General features: G+C 39.4%; 1 protein-coding gene across 8 annotated transcripts in view; it reads right to left on the bottom strand.

The window, feature by feature from the left end:
• Positions 1–13,785, bottom strand: part of RPS6KA5 (ribosomal protein S6 kinase A5) — a 182,455-nt gene that overhangs the window by 130,567 nt on the left and 38,103 nt on the right. For all 8 annotated transcript variants that reach the window (XR_005791137.1, XR_005791136.1, XM_040478006.1 and 5 more), the window contains one exon: positions 766–837. Coding sequence is in view for 4 of the 8 variants with exons in the window: in XM_040478006.1 (XP_040333940.1) it covers positions 766–837 (72 nt within the window). In the remaining 4 variants the exon portion in view is untranslated. The remainder of the gene's footprint in view (positions 1–765; positions 838–13,785) is intronic.

The following is a 13,785-nucleotide window of genomic DNA, read 5'->3' on the forward strand; positions in this document are numbered from 1 at the left end:
ATATACAAACTATGTGTTAATCAACTGTTTATGCTATCAGTAAGGCTTCTCGTCAACAGTAGACTGTATTACTAGATAAGCTTTGGGGGAATCAAAAGTTACCCACAGATTTCCAACAGTGCAGGGGTTGGCACCCGTAACCCCCTGCATTGTTCAAGGGTCAAGTGCACATGTAGACATTGATTCATACAGAAATGGTATGTTGCACACTCTCGTCTGTAGCCTTTTTTTGAGCTTATTAAGCTTCTTACATTATGGAGAATTTTCAAAACTGTTAAAAACACATCATTTCAATCCTATTGTCTAAATTACAAAACATAAAGATCCCTGTTCAATTTAACCAAACTCAAACCTAACTTTTGTTAGGTTTCTGAAGGGTCTTGCGTTTTTCGTTACTAACAATGATGACCAGTGGATATGAATAAAATGGAGTGAGGACTGAATGAGTTAATCAGCATAAAGTATTTCACAGAGTACTTGGCAAGTAACAAGCTCTCTATAAATTTTAGGGATTTTAGTATTGTGTCCTATGTAAAGACTGAACTAATTTACATTCCCAACAGCAGGGTAAAAGAAATTGGTTTTCCTAAATCCCTGCCAATTCTTCCAAATTTTTCCTTTTGTATTTTTTCTATGAATCATTTGTTTGTGCTCTTTGACAGTTCTCCCACTGGATTCCTTACGCTTTTAAAATTTTAACTGATTTCTGTATTGGAGATACCAATCCTTTGTCATAGGAGTAACAAATGCTTTTTTAAGACTTACCTCCAGTTCCTAGGACCTTGAGGAGCTCAAAATTTTCAATCCCCACCTTCTCAGCATGTCCTGTTAAATTAGCTAAAAAAAGAAAGAGAAAAAAGAAATAATTAAGGGGGTCAGGAACAGGAGGGGGCCCTTGGGGGCTTCTGAAATACCAGCAATATTTTATTACTTGACTTGGGTAGTTAAGCCAGGGTTCACTTTATAATTATTTGTTAAACTACACAGCTATGTTTTGTATACTTCTCTGTATGTTATATATTACAGGAAAACTTTTAACATGTATTTATTAGAGAGAGAGAGATAGAGAGGGAGAGAAAGAGAGATAGCACAAGTGGGGAAAGGGCAGAGTGAGGGAGACAGAGTATCTGCAGCAGGTTTTGCACTGTGAGCACTGAGCCCAGTGTGGGGTTGGAACTAACCAACCGCGAGATCATGACCTGAGTCAAAATCAAAAGTCAGACCTGAATAAAATCTAAGATCTCTGCCAGCTCTAAAATTTGTTTGAAAGTATTAACTCTTTAAAAACATATTCTGGGGGCGCCTGGGTGGCTCAGCTGGTTAAGCGTCCGACTTCAGCTCAGGTCATGATCTCACAGTTCGTGGGTTCAAGCCCCACGCAGGACTCTGTGCTGACAGCTCAGAGCCTGGAGCCTGCTTCAAATTCTGTGTCTCCCTCTTCTCTGCCCCTCCCCTGCTCATGCTCTGTCTCTCTCTCTCTGTCAAAAATAAATAAACATTTAAAAAATTTTTTTAAAACTGGTTAAAGTGGTAAATTTGATACGTATATGATACGTATTTTACCACAACTACAAGAAAGATGGAGCTCTGTAAACTGTGGGCTTTGGGTGAAAATAACGTCACAGAATTGGCTCATAGGCTGTACCAAATGAGACACACTAATGTAAGATGTTCAGAGGGGAGGCTCTGGGAGAAGGTGGAGGCGGGTGCTCTGCAGGAACTCTCTGCACTTCCTGCTCAATTCTCTATAAATTAAAATCGCTCTAAAAAATGAAGTCTTCAGGGGCACTTGGGTGGCTCAGTCGGTTAAGCATTGGACTTCAGCTCAGGTCATGATCTCACGGTTTGTGAGTTTGAGCCCTGCATTGGGCTCTGTGATGACAGCTCAGAGCCTGGAGCCTGCTTCAGATTCTGTGTCTCTCTCTCTCTGCCCTTCCCTCACTCATGCTCTGTCTCTCTAAAATAAATAAATGTTAAAAAAAATTTAATAAAAAAATATTCTGTCCTAGATAAACAAAATTAGGATATCTTACAAATGAGCATTTTCCAAAATATATTCCATTGATTCTGGTCCTATACTACAAGATGTTAATAGGTGTTATGCTTAGGGGGAAAAGATGCTTTCAAGTCAACTAAACCTGAAATGATCGGCTTAAACAAAGTTAATCAGGTTACAGGTTTCTTTACTGCTGAACTTCATAGATTCTACACCATGAAAATCTGCATGTGAATCTAAAACTCAGATACTGTATTTACCAAATTTATTGGATCACAAAATTATTTTTTTATGGCAATACCTATTAATATTGTGCCAACCAGCATTCTATAGATGTGGTTAAAGGAGGCCTAAACTAAATTCTATTTCTACCACTTAAAAGCCATGTGACCTTGAACAAATTAATTAACTTCTCTGTGTCTCAGGTCCCCTCTAGTGTAAAATGAGGATAATAAAAATATCTACCCTCAAAGCACATTGATGTCTGCAATTTGCTTTGAAATGCTTAAAAAAATAAGATGGATTAAGGGGTGAATAGAGGTATGGACAGATATGTGATAAAGCAAATACGATAAATGTTAATTACAGAATCCAGACAGTGAGTGGGAGGGTGTTCAACATGTAGTTCTTCCAAATTCTCTGTATATTTGAAAATGTCCATAATAAAATGGCAGAAAATAAAATAACACCTACCTCATAGGGATCTGATGCGGATTCTAGGAGTTAAATTTATACGGAGCTTGTTGTGTGCCACAGAACATCATTATAAGTGTTTGCAAATAAATAATGCTCTGGGCCTCCAACTTCAAGCAAATCAGACCCAGCTGCGAACTTCTAGAATTAAAAGTTTCAGGGGGATAAGTGACTTCAGTGTCCTTCCAAAGTTTAACTAAATGTGGGGTGCCTGGGTGGCGCAGTCGGTTAAGCGTCCAACTTCAGCCAGGTCATGATCTCGCGGTCCGTGAGTTCGAGCCCCGCATCGGGCTCTGGGCTGATGGCTCAGAGCCTGGAGCCTGTTTCCGATTCTGTGTTTCCCTCTCTCTCTGCCCCTCCCCCGTTCATGCTCTGTCTCTCTCTGTCCCAAAAATAAATAAACGTTGAAAAAAAACAAAGTTTAACTAAATGCATAATTAAAATATTTTACTTGTGGTCAAACCATGTAACATAAAATTTACCACCCTAACCATTTTTAAGTATATAATACAGTGGTGTTAAGTACATGTACTGTGTTTGCAACAGATCTCTGGAACTTTTTAATTTTGCACACCAAACCCTATACCCATTGAACTTAACCTACTGACAATTTCATGAAATTGTTGAGATGGCTGGATTTGGGTTTACCATTTTATTACTTGTTTTTAACTTGCCTCTTCCCTTTATTTAAGTAACCTCTACACCCAACGTGGGGCCCGCACTCACAACCCCAAGATCAAGAGTCAGCCAGGCGCCCTTTAACTTGTTTTTTCTGTTTGTTCCCATGTTTCTACTTTCCTGACTTAAAAAAAACAACAGCAAAACATTTAAATGGTTTTTAGAATTTCATTTCAATTTTCACGTGGCATTTTAGGTCTACTTTTTACATTATTAGTGCAGTTGTTGCCCTAAGGAGTACAGTGTACATCTTTAATTACCCACAGTCCTCTTATAATTTATACTGTTCCATTCCCCTAAAACCGTAGAAACTTTGTAATCATTCTTTATGGACTACTGATATATATTAAATGGAGTTATTATCTTCTATATATGCAATTATGCACAAGACAATGCTATCAGTTTTCCTTATATGATTTACAAAGAAAGAGGAAAGAGAGAGACTTCTGCATTTCTGTAGATATTTATCATTTTTGATGATCTTTCTTATATTTTCCAAGGATCCAAAGTTTCATCTGGTATAAGTTTTCTTGAGCCTGGAAGAACTTCCTTTGACATTTCTTGTAGCGCAGAATTCTCCAAGTTTTCTTTTATCTGAAAGAGTCTTTCTTACCTTCATTCAAATCTTTTTATGGAGATATTCACATTCCATAAAACTCACCCTTTTAAAGCGTATCTATCCATGCTTTTTAGTCTATTCACAAGTTGTGTCACTGCTGCCACTAACTAAATCTGGAACCCTCTTCCTTTTTGAAGCATATTTTTCTTCGATAAAGAATTCTGGGTTGACAGGCTTTTTTCTTTTCTTCCAGCACTTTTTTTTCCTGCTTATTTATTTTTTAAGATGAAATTTATTGTCCAATTGGTTTCCATACAACACCCAGTGGTCATCTCAACAGGTGCCCTCCTCAATATCCAGCACTTTATATAAACATGTTCTTCCATTCTCTTTTGGCCTCCATGGTTTCCCAGGTGAAGGCAGTAATTTAAATGTATCATGTTTCTCTTACTGCTTTCAACATTTGCTTTTGAAAGTTTTGCCGTGATGTGTACTGATGTGGACTTCTTTGGGTTCGGTCACCCTGGTATTCACTAAGGATCTTGTATCTGTAAGTTTCTGTTTTTCATCAAATTTGGGGGGTTTCGGCCTTAATTTTTCAAAAGAAAATTTTCTATCCCATTCTGTCTCTCCTCTGAAATTTCAATTATGTCCATGTTAGATTGTTTGATTCAACCTGAAAAGTCCCCGAGACTCTGTTCATTCCCCCCCATATGTTTTCTCTCTGTTCTTCAAATTGATTTCTATTGCTCTATCTTCAAAGTTCATGTACTTTTCCTTTTGCACCTCCATTCAACTGTTAAATCCAGCTACTGAATTTTTATTTCAAATATTGTATTTTTCAACTCTAGAACTTCCATTTGGTTCTTTTTCATTGTTTCTATTTTCCTGATAGGATTTCTTGTTTTGTTATTCACTGAGAGCATGACGTTTTATTTCACTGAGGATATTATAACAGCTGCTTTAAAAGTCTTGCTTGGTACAGCCAATATCTCGTTCATCTCAGGGTAGAATTCAACTGATTTTCTTCCTCTCTGATATGTTCCATTTTCTTGATTCTCCATATATGGGGTAATTATGGACTGTAGAAATGTTAATTTGTGGAGATGAGAGATTGTTTTTTTCCTCCAGTGACAGTTGTTTCTTTCATTTAGCCGGCAAATATCTTGGGTCGGCTTGAACTGTAAACTATTTTTCTTAGGAGGCAGCTCCAGTCCAGTTGAGATTTTTTGTCTTTACCCGAGTTTTTCTGAGTCCACTGTACTCATGCAGGGCTCAGAGGGCAGTCAGAGATGTGTGCTCACAAAAGCTAAGGACTCCCCCTCCTCTGGCTGTTCTTTTTCTGGGATTTCTCCCCTATCTTCAGTGATCAGGGTTCTCTGGTTTCAGTTTTCTAGTCTCCCTGGCCAAAGAGACTACTGTTTTTCCACCAGAGTCCCCAGAGTACAGACTGTACTTAGCCTGAAGCTAAAATCAGTGAAAAGGCAAAGTTACTTCTTATAGCTCCCTCCCTTCCCTCCTCCAACTGTGTACTCCCCAGTAGAGTCTATCTGCTTCTGTTCACTCTCCAGTGCCTTAAATAGTTGCTTTTTACATTAAATCCAGGTTTTACAGCTGTTTTCTACAATGGAATTCTCCAGTAGACGGTCTTTTTGTGAAATTATGAGAAAGAAAAGTCTTCCCTCATTATAGTCAACATCATGAAGGGGAGCAGAACACGCCCCCTCCAAATACGCCACTTTGGCATACTGGTTCTTTAGAATTAAAGTTCCTTAAGACACAGCCAGTGAAAGGACAGTGACCTCCTGGGTCTACCCTGAAGGCAGCAAATAAATCTCTCATTTGAAAGGTATCCTCCCTGTACTAGGAGGGTAGAAGGCTCTTATTATCAGAAATAGGGGATTTAGGGCCAAGAAAGCTATATAAACAAGCTGTTACTGCCTCCCTAATTTGATACCCAAGACTAAACCCTTTTGTCAATTCTTCACAAAGCTACCTGCTTTGGTCACTTCTTTCAGTCTTGTATTTCTTTAGGCTCCTGTACATACAAAATTAAATGTGTTTTTTTTTCCCCTGTTAACTTGTGTTATATCAATTTAATTATTAGGCCAGCCAAAGAACCTACAAGAAAGGAAGAGAAAGGTTCTCCTCCCCTACAATTACAGAGTTTCTACTTTAACTACTCCCCTCGCAAGTTAACTTCAAAGAGTAAAATAAAATTAGAAAGGTAATTTGATATAAGCCCAACTCAGGGATCTTGAACTTAATATCCATATAATTCTTTTACATGACATCTGTTAGGCAAAGTGAGTAATCAGACATATGGAAGCAAATTAATAGGAAGCTCTATCAATATTTAGGCATGGGGAAGAATTTATCAGTTATAAAGACTTTTTTCACTGTGTTAACAATAAAACACATATAGACAAATGGTAAATATGATACTATATATAGAATCCTAAGAACCAACAAACATATATTTGGGCATGTGAGTCTAGGTGTCTAAATGGTTCTCATTTCTATGCTATTGTCACTATTTAGAAGCCTTTGAATATGAAAGTCTAAAACTATATTTCTCTTAATTAAATTATTAAGCCAAGATCAAGAGCTCCAACTTCCCAGCACAATACCAACATTTATTAGAACAAGACTTAAAATATTTACACATTGTATTTCACCCTGGAGGTAAAGTAAACATCAGCCAATCACAGAAATCTGCATTTCTGAGTCATTACACGCCTTAGTAAAGTCCAAAATGTATGCTGATCAGGAGCTACTCCATGCCTGGGGCCAGACCGTACCAGAACCGAGCATTTAGAACTGAGAGACAGAACTGTCCATTGTTTGCCTTCCTACGTGAAAGTAAATGGCACTTTATTGTGCTTGCAGGAGCTCCTTTTCCTGTGCCAGGCAAGCCTCTGCCCACCCCCTGTCTAGTCCTACCCACAGGTAAGAGCAGTTACTAATCTAATTATTCAAGAGTCCAAAATCCTGACTGGGCACCGTTAACAGTAGGTGGGGTCACTGTGTTAAAGCAACAGTCTCCACACAAGGTTTGTTTTATTGCCTCCAACTCCTGGCCTGGCCTGGCCTGGCCTGACCTCCTGGGGCCCAGTGGCCATTCTCTTGCACTTCTCCTTCACTATACAGCAGTCCCCTTATCCACAGTTTCACCTTCTGTGGTTTCAGTTACCCACAGTTCACCATGGGCCAGGCACAGATGATCCTCCTTCTGACCATCCTCAGAAGGTCAATAGTAGCCAAACGCTATGTTACAATGTCTACATCATCCACCTCACCTCAAGCTCTTCATCACACAGGCATTTTATTTTCTCACATCATCACAAGAAGGGTGAGTACAGTTCAATAAGATAGTTTGAGAGAGTGACCACAGTCTCACAACTTTCATTACAATACACTGTTGTAACTGTCCTGATTATTAAATATTGTTGTTAATCTCTTACTGTGCTTAATTTATAAAGTAAATTTTATTATAGGTATATATGTATAGGAGGATGCATAGTATATAGAGGGTTTGGTACTATCCGTGGTTTCAGGCATCTGCTGGGGGTCTTGGAATTGATCTCCCGTGGGTAAGGTGGGAGACTACTGTATACAATAATCAACTAAGCAGATTCAGAGGTTCTTTTGGGACTTGGTTCACTTACTAGTTTGTTCTCCCCGCCAGTTTTTTTTTTGAGAGCAAGAAAGAGAGAGAGACAGAGACAGAGAAAGAGAGAGAGAGAGAGAGAGAGAGAGAGAGAGAGAATCTTAAGCAGGCTCCATGGTAAGTGTGGAGCCTGACATGGGGCTCAATCACACAACCCTGGGATCATGACCTGAGCCAAAATCAAGAGTCCCATGCTCAACCGACTGAGCCACCCAGGTGCCCTCCCCTCCAAATCAAACACTCATCTCAACATGCTGATTGAATGTGATGGGGTAATTGGTGATTGGATGAAGTTGGAAGGGAAGCAGGAGTCCCGACATAGGCCTTAAGCCCAAACTGCTTGCACCAAGGCCACTGTTAAGGAGACTTCTACACTGATGTGCTGGAAGTTTACAAGCCTTTATTAATGTGGCACCTCTGAGTCCCACTGGCTACTACTGTTCCTTGCAGACAGTCCCCTCATGACTCCCAAAGGATAAGAGTAGTTTGGCTGGACAGAGGTTGGGCATTTCTGGATTTCTGGCTCTAATAACTTAATGGCACCAAAACCTTACCCTCAGCTCCCAAATCCTAACTAAAAGGATTAACTCCTTCCCACAGAAAGAATGCCTTATGAAACCTCTTCACAAATATATAAAATAACAAAGAATATCAACAAACTATTTAATTGCTACATAAGCTATTAATTAGTACATAATAGTACAACCATGTCAGTTATTTGTGTCTAGCAGCTATTTCAATGCCTATCTCATGAGTTGTTAAATATTAGTAAGCGCAGACTAAAACAAAGAAAATATTTTTAAACCTTTCAAGATCTATGTTAGGCCTATCTCTATTGTTAATCAGCTCAGACAGTCTCTTCTCGTCAAAGGGATTTTTTTTTACATTAATGCATTACTCAGTTTATTCATTTAGAAAAGATAATGCTTTCATAAAGCAATTTTCACCAATTTTTTTCTTATTAAGATATTGGAAACTACCCCCATTGAAAATCTTTCACTTCTTCATTAGTGTTATTATCCTATAATGCATATTTCCTGATAAGGAAATCACTTTTAAGGGTGAATTTCATGAGTTCCTTTACAAGAAGTCAATGGAACTTTACAAAAGATTTGCCAAAACTTAAACGAATTTCAGTTGTTTAACTGATTCTCTTTAGAAAACAGTCTTGACTTATTAATAGCTCTTAAAGGAAAAATCTTGTCTTACACAATGAATATAAAGTACTTGGTGTTTTACACTACAACTAGATTCCTTTGGTTCCTTGTATAATAATATGGTTGTGTGCTGTGTAGGAAAATAATGACTGATGTATTTTTTTAAATAATAAATTTAGACAAACCAGATAACTCTCTTTTCTCCCAAATTTAAATAACTTTGTTGTTTGTTCTATTATTATAAAATAATCCTGGTTTGTGGCTTAAAAAAAAAATAGACAATACAAATAGGTCTAAAGTAAACCTTGAAAATCTCCCATATTCCCAGCAAAGATTACTATTTGTAATCCTTGGCACCTCCTTCCAGGATTTGAGCCATAAACTTATGATTGATAAATGGCTTCTTAACCCAACTTTCTAGGCAATTCCACCAAAAGTAATTTGTAATGCATCTTATCTATGACCATTTCTTTTAACTTGAGATGTTTAAGTTGGAACTTCCCAATCTCATGGAGGAAAACAATCAGGAAAAACACATTTTTCATTCTGTTGCCATAGTTTCTGCTAAGCTGCACAAATGTAATTGCTCAGAGCATGTGCCGAAATCATTTGATTAGATCCAAGAATTCACTTGTGTTAAAGCTAAGAAAAGGCTTAATTTAAAGCACTTTTACAATTAAAGTAAAAGTAAAGAAGAAGAAGAATGCTTTTGAAGCTATTTCAAGTAAGTTGTTAGTAAATGAGTGAGGTACTCAGATACCATTTTATTCAATGGATTAATCACTTAATAAACTTGCAATAAACTACAAGAAATGTAATTTATTAGAAAGGATTATGGAGTCTATGGATATTGGGGGGGATATCATTGTCATGTAAAGCTACTTACAAATGCTCACTGAGAATACAAGTTCTCATTTACTCATTTAACAAACATTCACTGAGTACCTACTGACACATGAGCCAGCTGTTAGGTCTTTAAGAAGTATATGATTTGAAAATAAGAGATCGGCTAGGGAATTCTGGGCTAGAAGAATATCAGGAGCAAAAGCTTAAGTAGGAATAAGTCTTTTCCTAACACAGAATAAGAAGAGGATTGTTCTAATTAGCTACAATGGGCTTATGTGGGAAAAACAGAAAAATATTACATCAAGTAGGAACAGGAAACTAGGGGATTCAAAACTTAGAATGCCAGACTGGTTTCAATTGAATCCATAAACAATAATGGCTCTTGACAAGATGAAAGTAAGGTTTTAGAAAACTGCTTTGGCAGTAGTGTGCCATGTGGAAAGCAGCAAGGGGAAGACTAAAGCTAAAAGGTGGTGAGGTTAATGCAATAAACCAGATGTGTGCTAACAAGACTCTGGTCTGAGTAGAAACTAGAGCAAAGAGGAACGAGCGAACCTAAGAATCACTGCAATATTCAGTTCAAGAAACATTTGCTGAACCCCTGATTTGGGTGCTGAGACCACAAAAGCAAACAGGACAGGGTCCCCACTTTCAAAAATAAATAAATGAAACTCTGTTCCTCCCTCTGCCCTTTGGCCCCATATCTAAAGTACAAGAAATGAAAGTCTGGTGAATGGTAGTGTTACTGGTGAATATTGTGGAAAGGGGAAGTTGAACGGGGAAGTTTTGGGGTTTCAACACTGATTTTGGAGGGACAGCTAGGCATTCCGAAAAGGCTGCCATGTAGACAGTTCTAGACAAGGAACTGAAGTTTGGAAGAGACAGCACACTGATGGGGTTCAGAACATGCCATCCACCCACCAAACATAGCACCTTGGCATGGTGGATATTTTAAACTGAAGTAATCTCAGAATCAACAGCAGGTACAGGAAGGAGTTTCTGACCTTCCCCTGAAGCAAGACCTCCTGTGAAACGCACCCTCCCTGTACCAGAGGAAGGAGCATCCCTATCTCTTTTTTTCATTTTTATTTTTTATTAAAAAAAAATTTTTAGTTAATTTATTTATTGAGAGAGAGAGAGAGAGAGAGAGAGCGCACACAAGCAGAGGAGGGGCAGAGAGAGAAGGAGAGACAGAATCCCAAGCAGGCTCAGCGCCATCAGTGCAGAAGTCTGATGCCGGGCATGAACTCATGAACCATGAGATCATGACTTGAGCCGAGATCAAGAGTCCGATGCTTAACTGACTAAGCCACCCAGGAGTCCCATGAGCATCCCTATCTCTGTAGACAAGGGACACAGGGAGGAGTGTGAACAAACAGGCCTTGCTAGGTTTCTCTCCAGTTACCACACTTACCTCATACCTTGGTCCTCTCTTACTCCTTTTCTACAACTTTCCACTCCATCAAACCTAACACAATAATGCACAGGTTTATGTCTCCTGGGTCTTCCTTTCCTTATGAAGGCTCCCATGTCACGTAAGACTTTTTACATAAATTTGTATGTTCTTCTCATATTAATCTGTCTTTTGTTCCAGAGGTCCCAAAGAACTTAGAAGGGCAGAGGGAAAACAAGTTATTAGGAGAGGAGCAAACACTTTAAGAAAAAAGTCCTCAGGAGACCACACAAAAAGAAGGGCAAGTCTTGCTGACAATCAGGAGTTAGGATGCAGGAAGAAAAAGAGCCAGAGAAAAGGTGGGAAAATGAACAGTGTACAGAATCCGAAGAAAGAATGCCAGGAAAAAACAAAAAAACAAAAACAAAAAAACCCAACCCTCATTAACGATGAAGTCAAAAGGCGGTACAACGGGAAATGTAGATTTGGTCTTTGTCGAGGCTCCCAGCACACAGCTTCTAGAAGCTTAGGAAATGTCCAGAGTGGTAAGAGTGTCTTTTGTATGCTAAAATGACTGGGGGCTAAGGGCCCCAGAGAACTTCAGGTTGGGGACTGGTTGCTAGAAAGACCTCGGACTTTCAGCCCCACCCTCCCCTCTGTCCCCTCCAGGGAAGAGAGAGGCGCTAGGGATTAAGTTAATCACCAATGGCCAGTGATTTAACCAGTCATGCCTACATCATGAAATCTCCAGAAAAAAACCCTGAACACTGGTTCTGAGAGCTTAGGGCTGGTGAACACAGAGGTGCTGGGATGGTGGTGCTCCCTGATGGGGCACGCGAGTTGCACAGTTCCCTGCTGCTCCCCTATTACCAACACCTTGTCCTGAGCATCTCTTCCAGTTGGCTGTTCCTGAGTCATAGTTTCATCCCCAAGTCTAGGCTGGGAGGTCAGGGTATATGGCTGGGGAGGGGCAAACAAGACAACAACCTTAAAAACCATGGAAACACTTCATTCGATGTAAGGATACGAAAGGAAGGAACAGAGTGAGAATGGGAAAAGAATTATATGAAATATTTTTCCAACTCAGCAGTCAGATGAAAGAGAAGGCCTGTGGGCAGAGAGAGTAGATCCTTCGGGAAGGGATAAATGATGGGATCCAGGACAGAAAGAGAGAAGGATTAAAAGACAGAGAGAAGAATAAGGCTGTGTTAAGGATGGAAAAAAAGATTATCCGTGGTCTTTCTACTCCAGGCGGGAGTACCAGAGAAGCAATGCATTGAGTCAACAGCAAAATGCCTCAGAAATCAGCTTGGCCAACATGCACAGGGGGATGAAATGAGATCTCTAAAAAGTCACCTTATGTGACAAAAACCACTATAAACCTAGAATCTGAACTGTCGAAACAAAGAAAGAACTAAGATATTTAAAGAGTGGACAACAAAAGGTAGATGGGAAAAAACGAACACTAAAAAACAGAATGCCAAATGAGGCAATGTGTTTCTAGCACTTTCCAGGGGACACCCTGATCATTAGCTTCAAATACCAGGTCCCCTAGGAAGCAACACCCCTATCCCGGAGACGGCCATATTGTTCTCCTAAGCCTTTCTCTGGTAGAGTACACAACCAACTCCCTTTTTTTCTAATTCCATGCTTTGCAAGCAGCCCTATTTTACATTGATAGCCTTACCCAAAAGGAAAACATGCACTCGTCAAGCAAACACAAGTGTTTCAGGTAGTTGTCTGTGTTTCCCGCTCTAAATTGGTCAAGTGTCATTTGAGTTGATACGTCAATCTTTTGAGATTGTAATTATAGCTACATGCATGAAACCCGAGCACGAGGAGAAGACACAAATGACAGAACAATCCAGCATCAATCTTGTCACTATCAAGAACACTTCAATAACAGCAATAACTATAAGACAACATAGTAGCGTACTGTGACCTTGTCAATGGTTTTGTGACTTTTTTCTTCTCGGAAGAAAAGGAGAACAATTACAGAAAGCAGCATTGTGAGATTAGCCGCAAGTGCAACAGGAAGTAGGGCAACGGCCTGTCCCCGCTGAAACCAAAACAATTAAGCCATGATTTATTATAAATCTGTGATCTACAGAACACCAACTTAGAAAGCTTAAACACCACTCATCTTACACAAGAGCTTGCCCAACTTTCAGGCACTTAACAGGTTTATTTTCCTCTCTGAGACATTATCTCATCAATTTAAAAAAAAAAGGGTGGGGGGACAAAGCCTAACAAGTCAATAAAAAAAAAGTTCCTGTTTTTGGTAAAGAAAGGAGTTTCAGTCCTGGCTCAAATTCCCTATTCCTCAATAATTACTTTCACCTTCCCCTTTCTAGCACCTTCAATGTTAAAGAAATCAACACTGACCTCTAATTTCCAAGTACTGGGGAGAATAAGATCACAGCACGATATTGTAGACATTTCTCTCTTTTTAGAACTTTTCTTTTACCATGAACTGTAGCAGAAACAGTTTCAGAGGTGGCGGCGATTATAACCCCACCATCCTAATACTAGCTACTCTCATCTTGTACATTCATTTCCACTTTTTTCTCATGTATGTATCCTACTTACTGGCTGGGGCTTGCCAGCTCAATAATCTAGACCAAAGGACTCACACCAGCAGAGCCAAGACTTGTGCTGGTCCAAAGACTTTCCCTCCCCTCCAAGGCTTCTCTCAATTCCCAGGAGAGCTGACATATCCTCAGTGCCCTCTGAGATCCTCAGGTACCTCTGCTCCGCACTGCTCGATCCCTGTGTGACAGGGGCTCCTCCCGA

This window comes from Herpailurus yagouaroundi, unplaced genomic scaffold (assembly GCF_014898765.1).
Source record: "Herpailurus yagouaroundi ecotype Mexico unplaced genomic scaffold, PumYag 141, whole genome shotgun sequence".
NCBI classification, from domain to species: domain Eukaryota; kingdom Metazoa; phylum Chordata; class Mammalia; order Carnivora; family Felidae; genus Herpailurus; species Herpailurus yagouaroundi.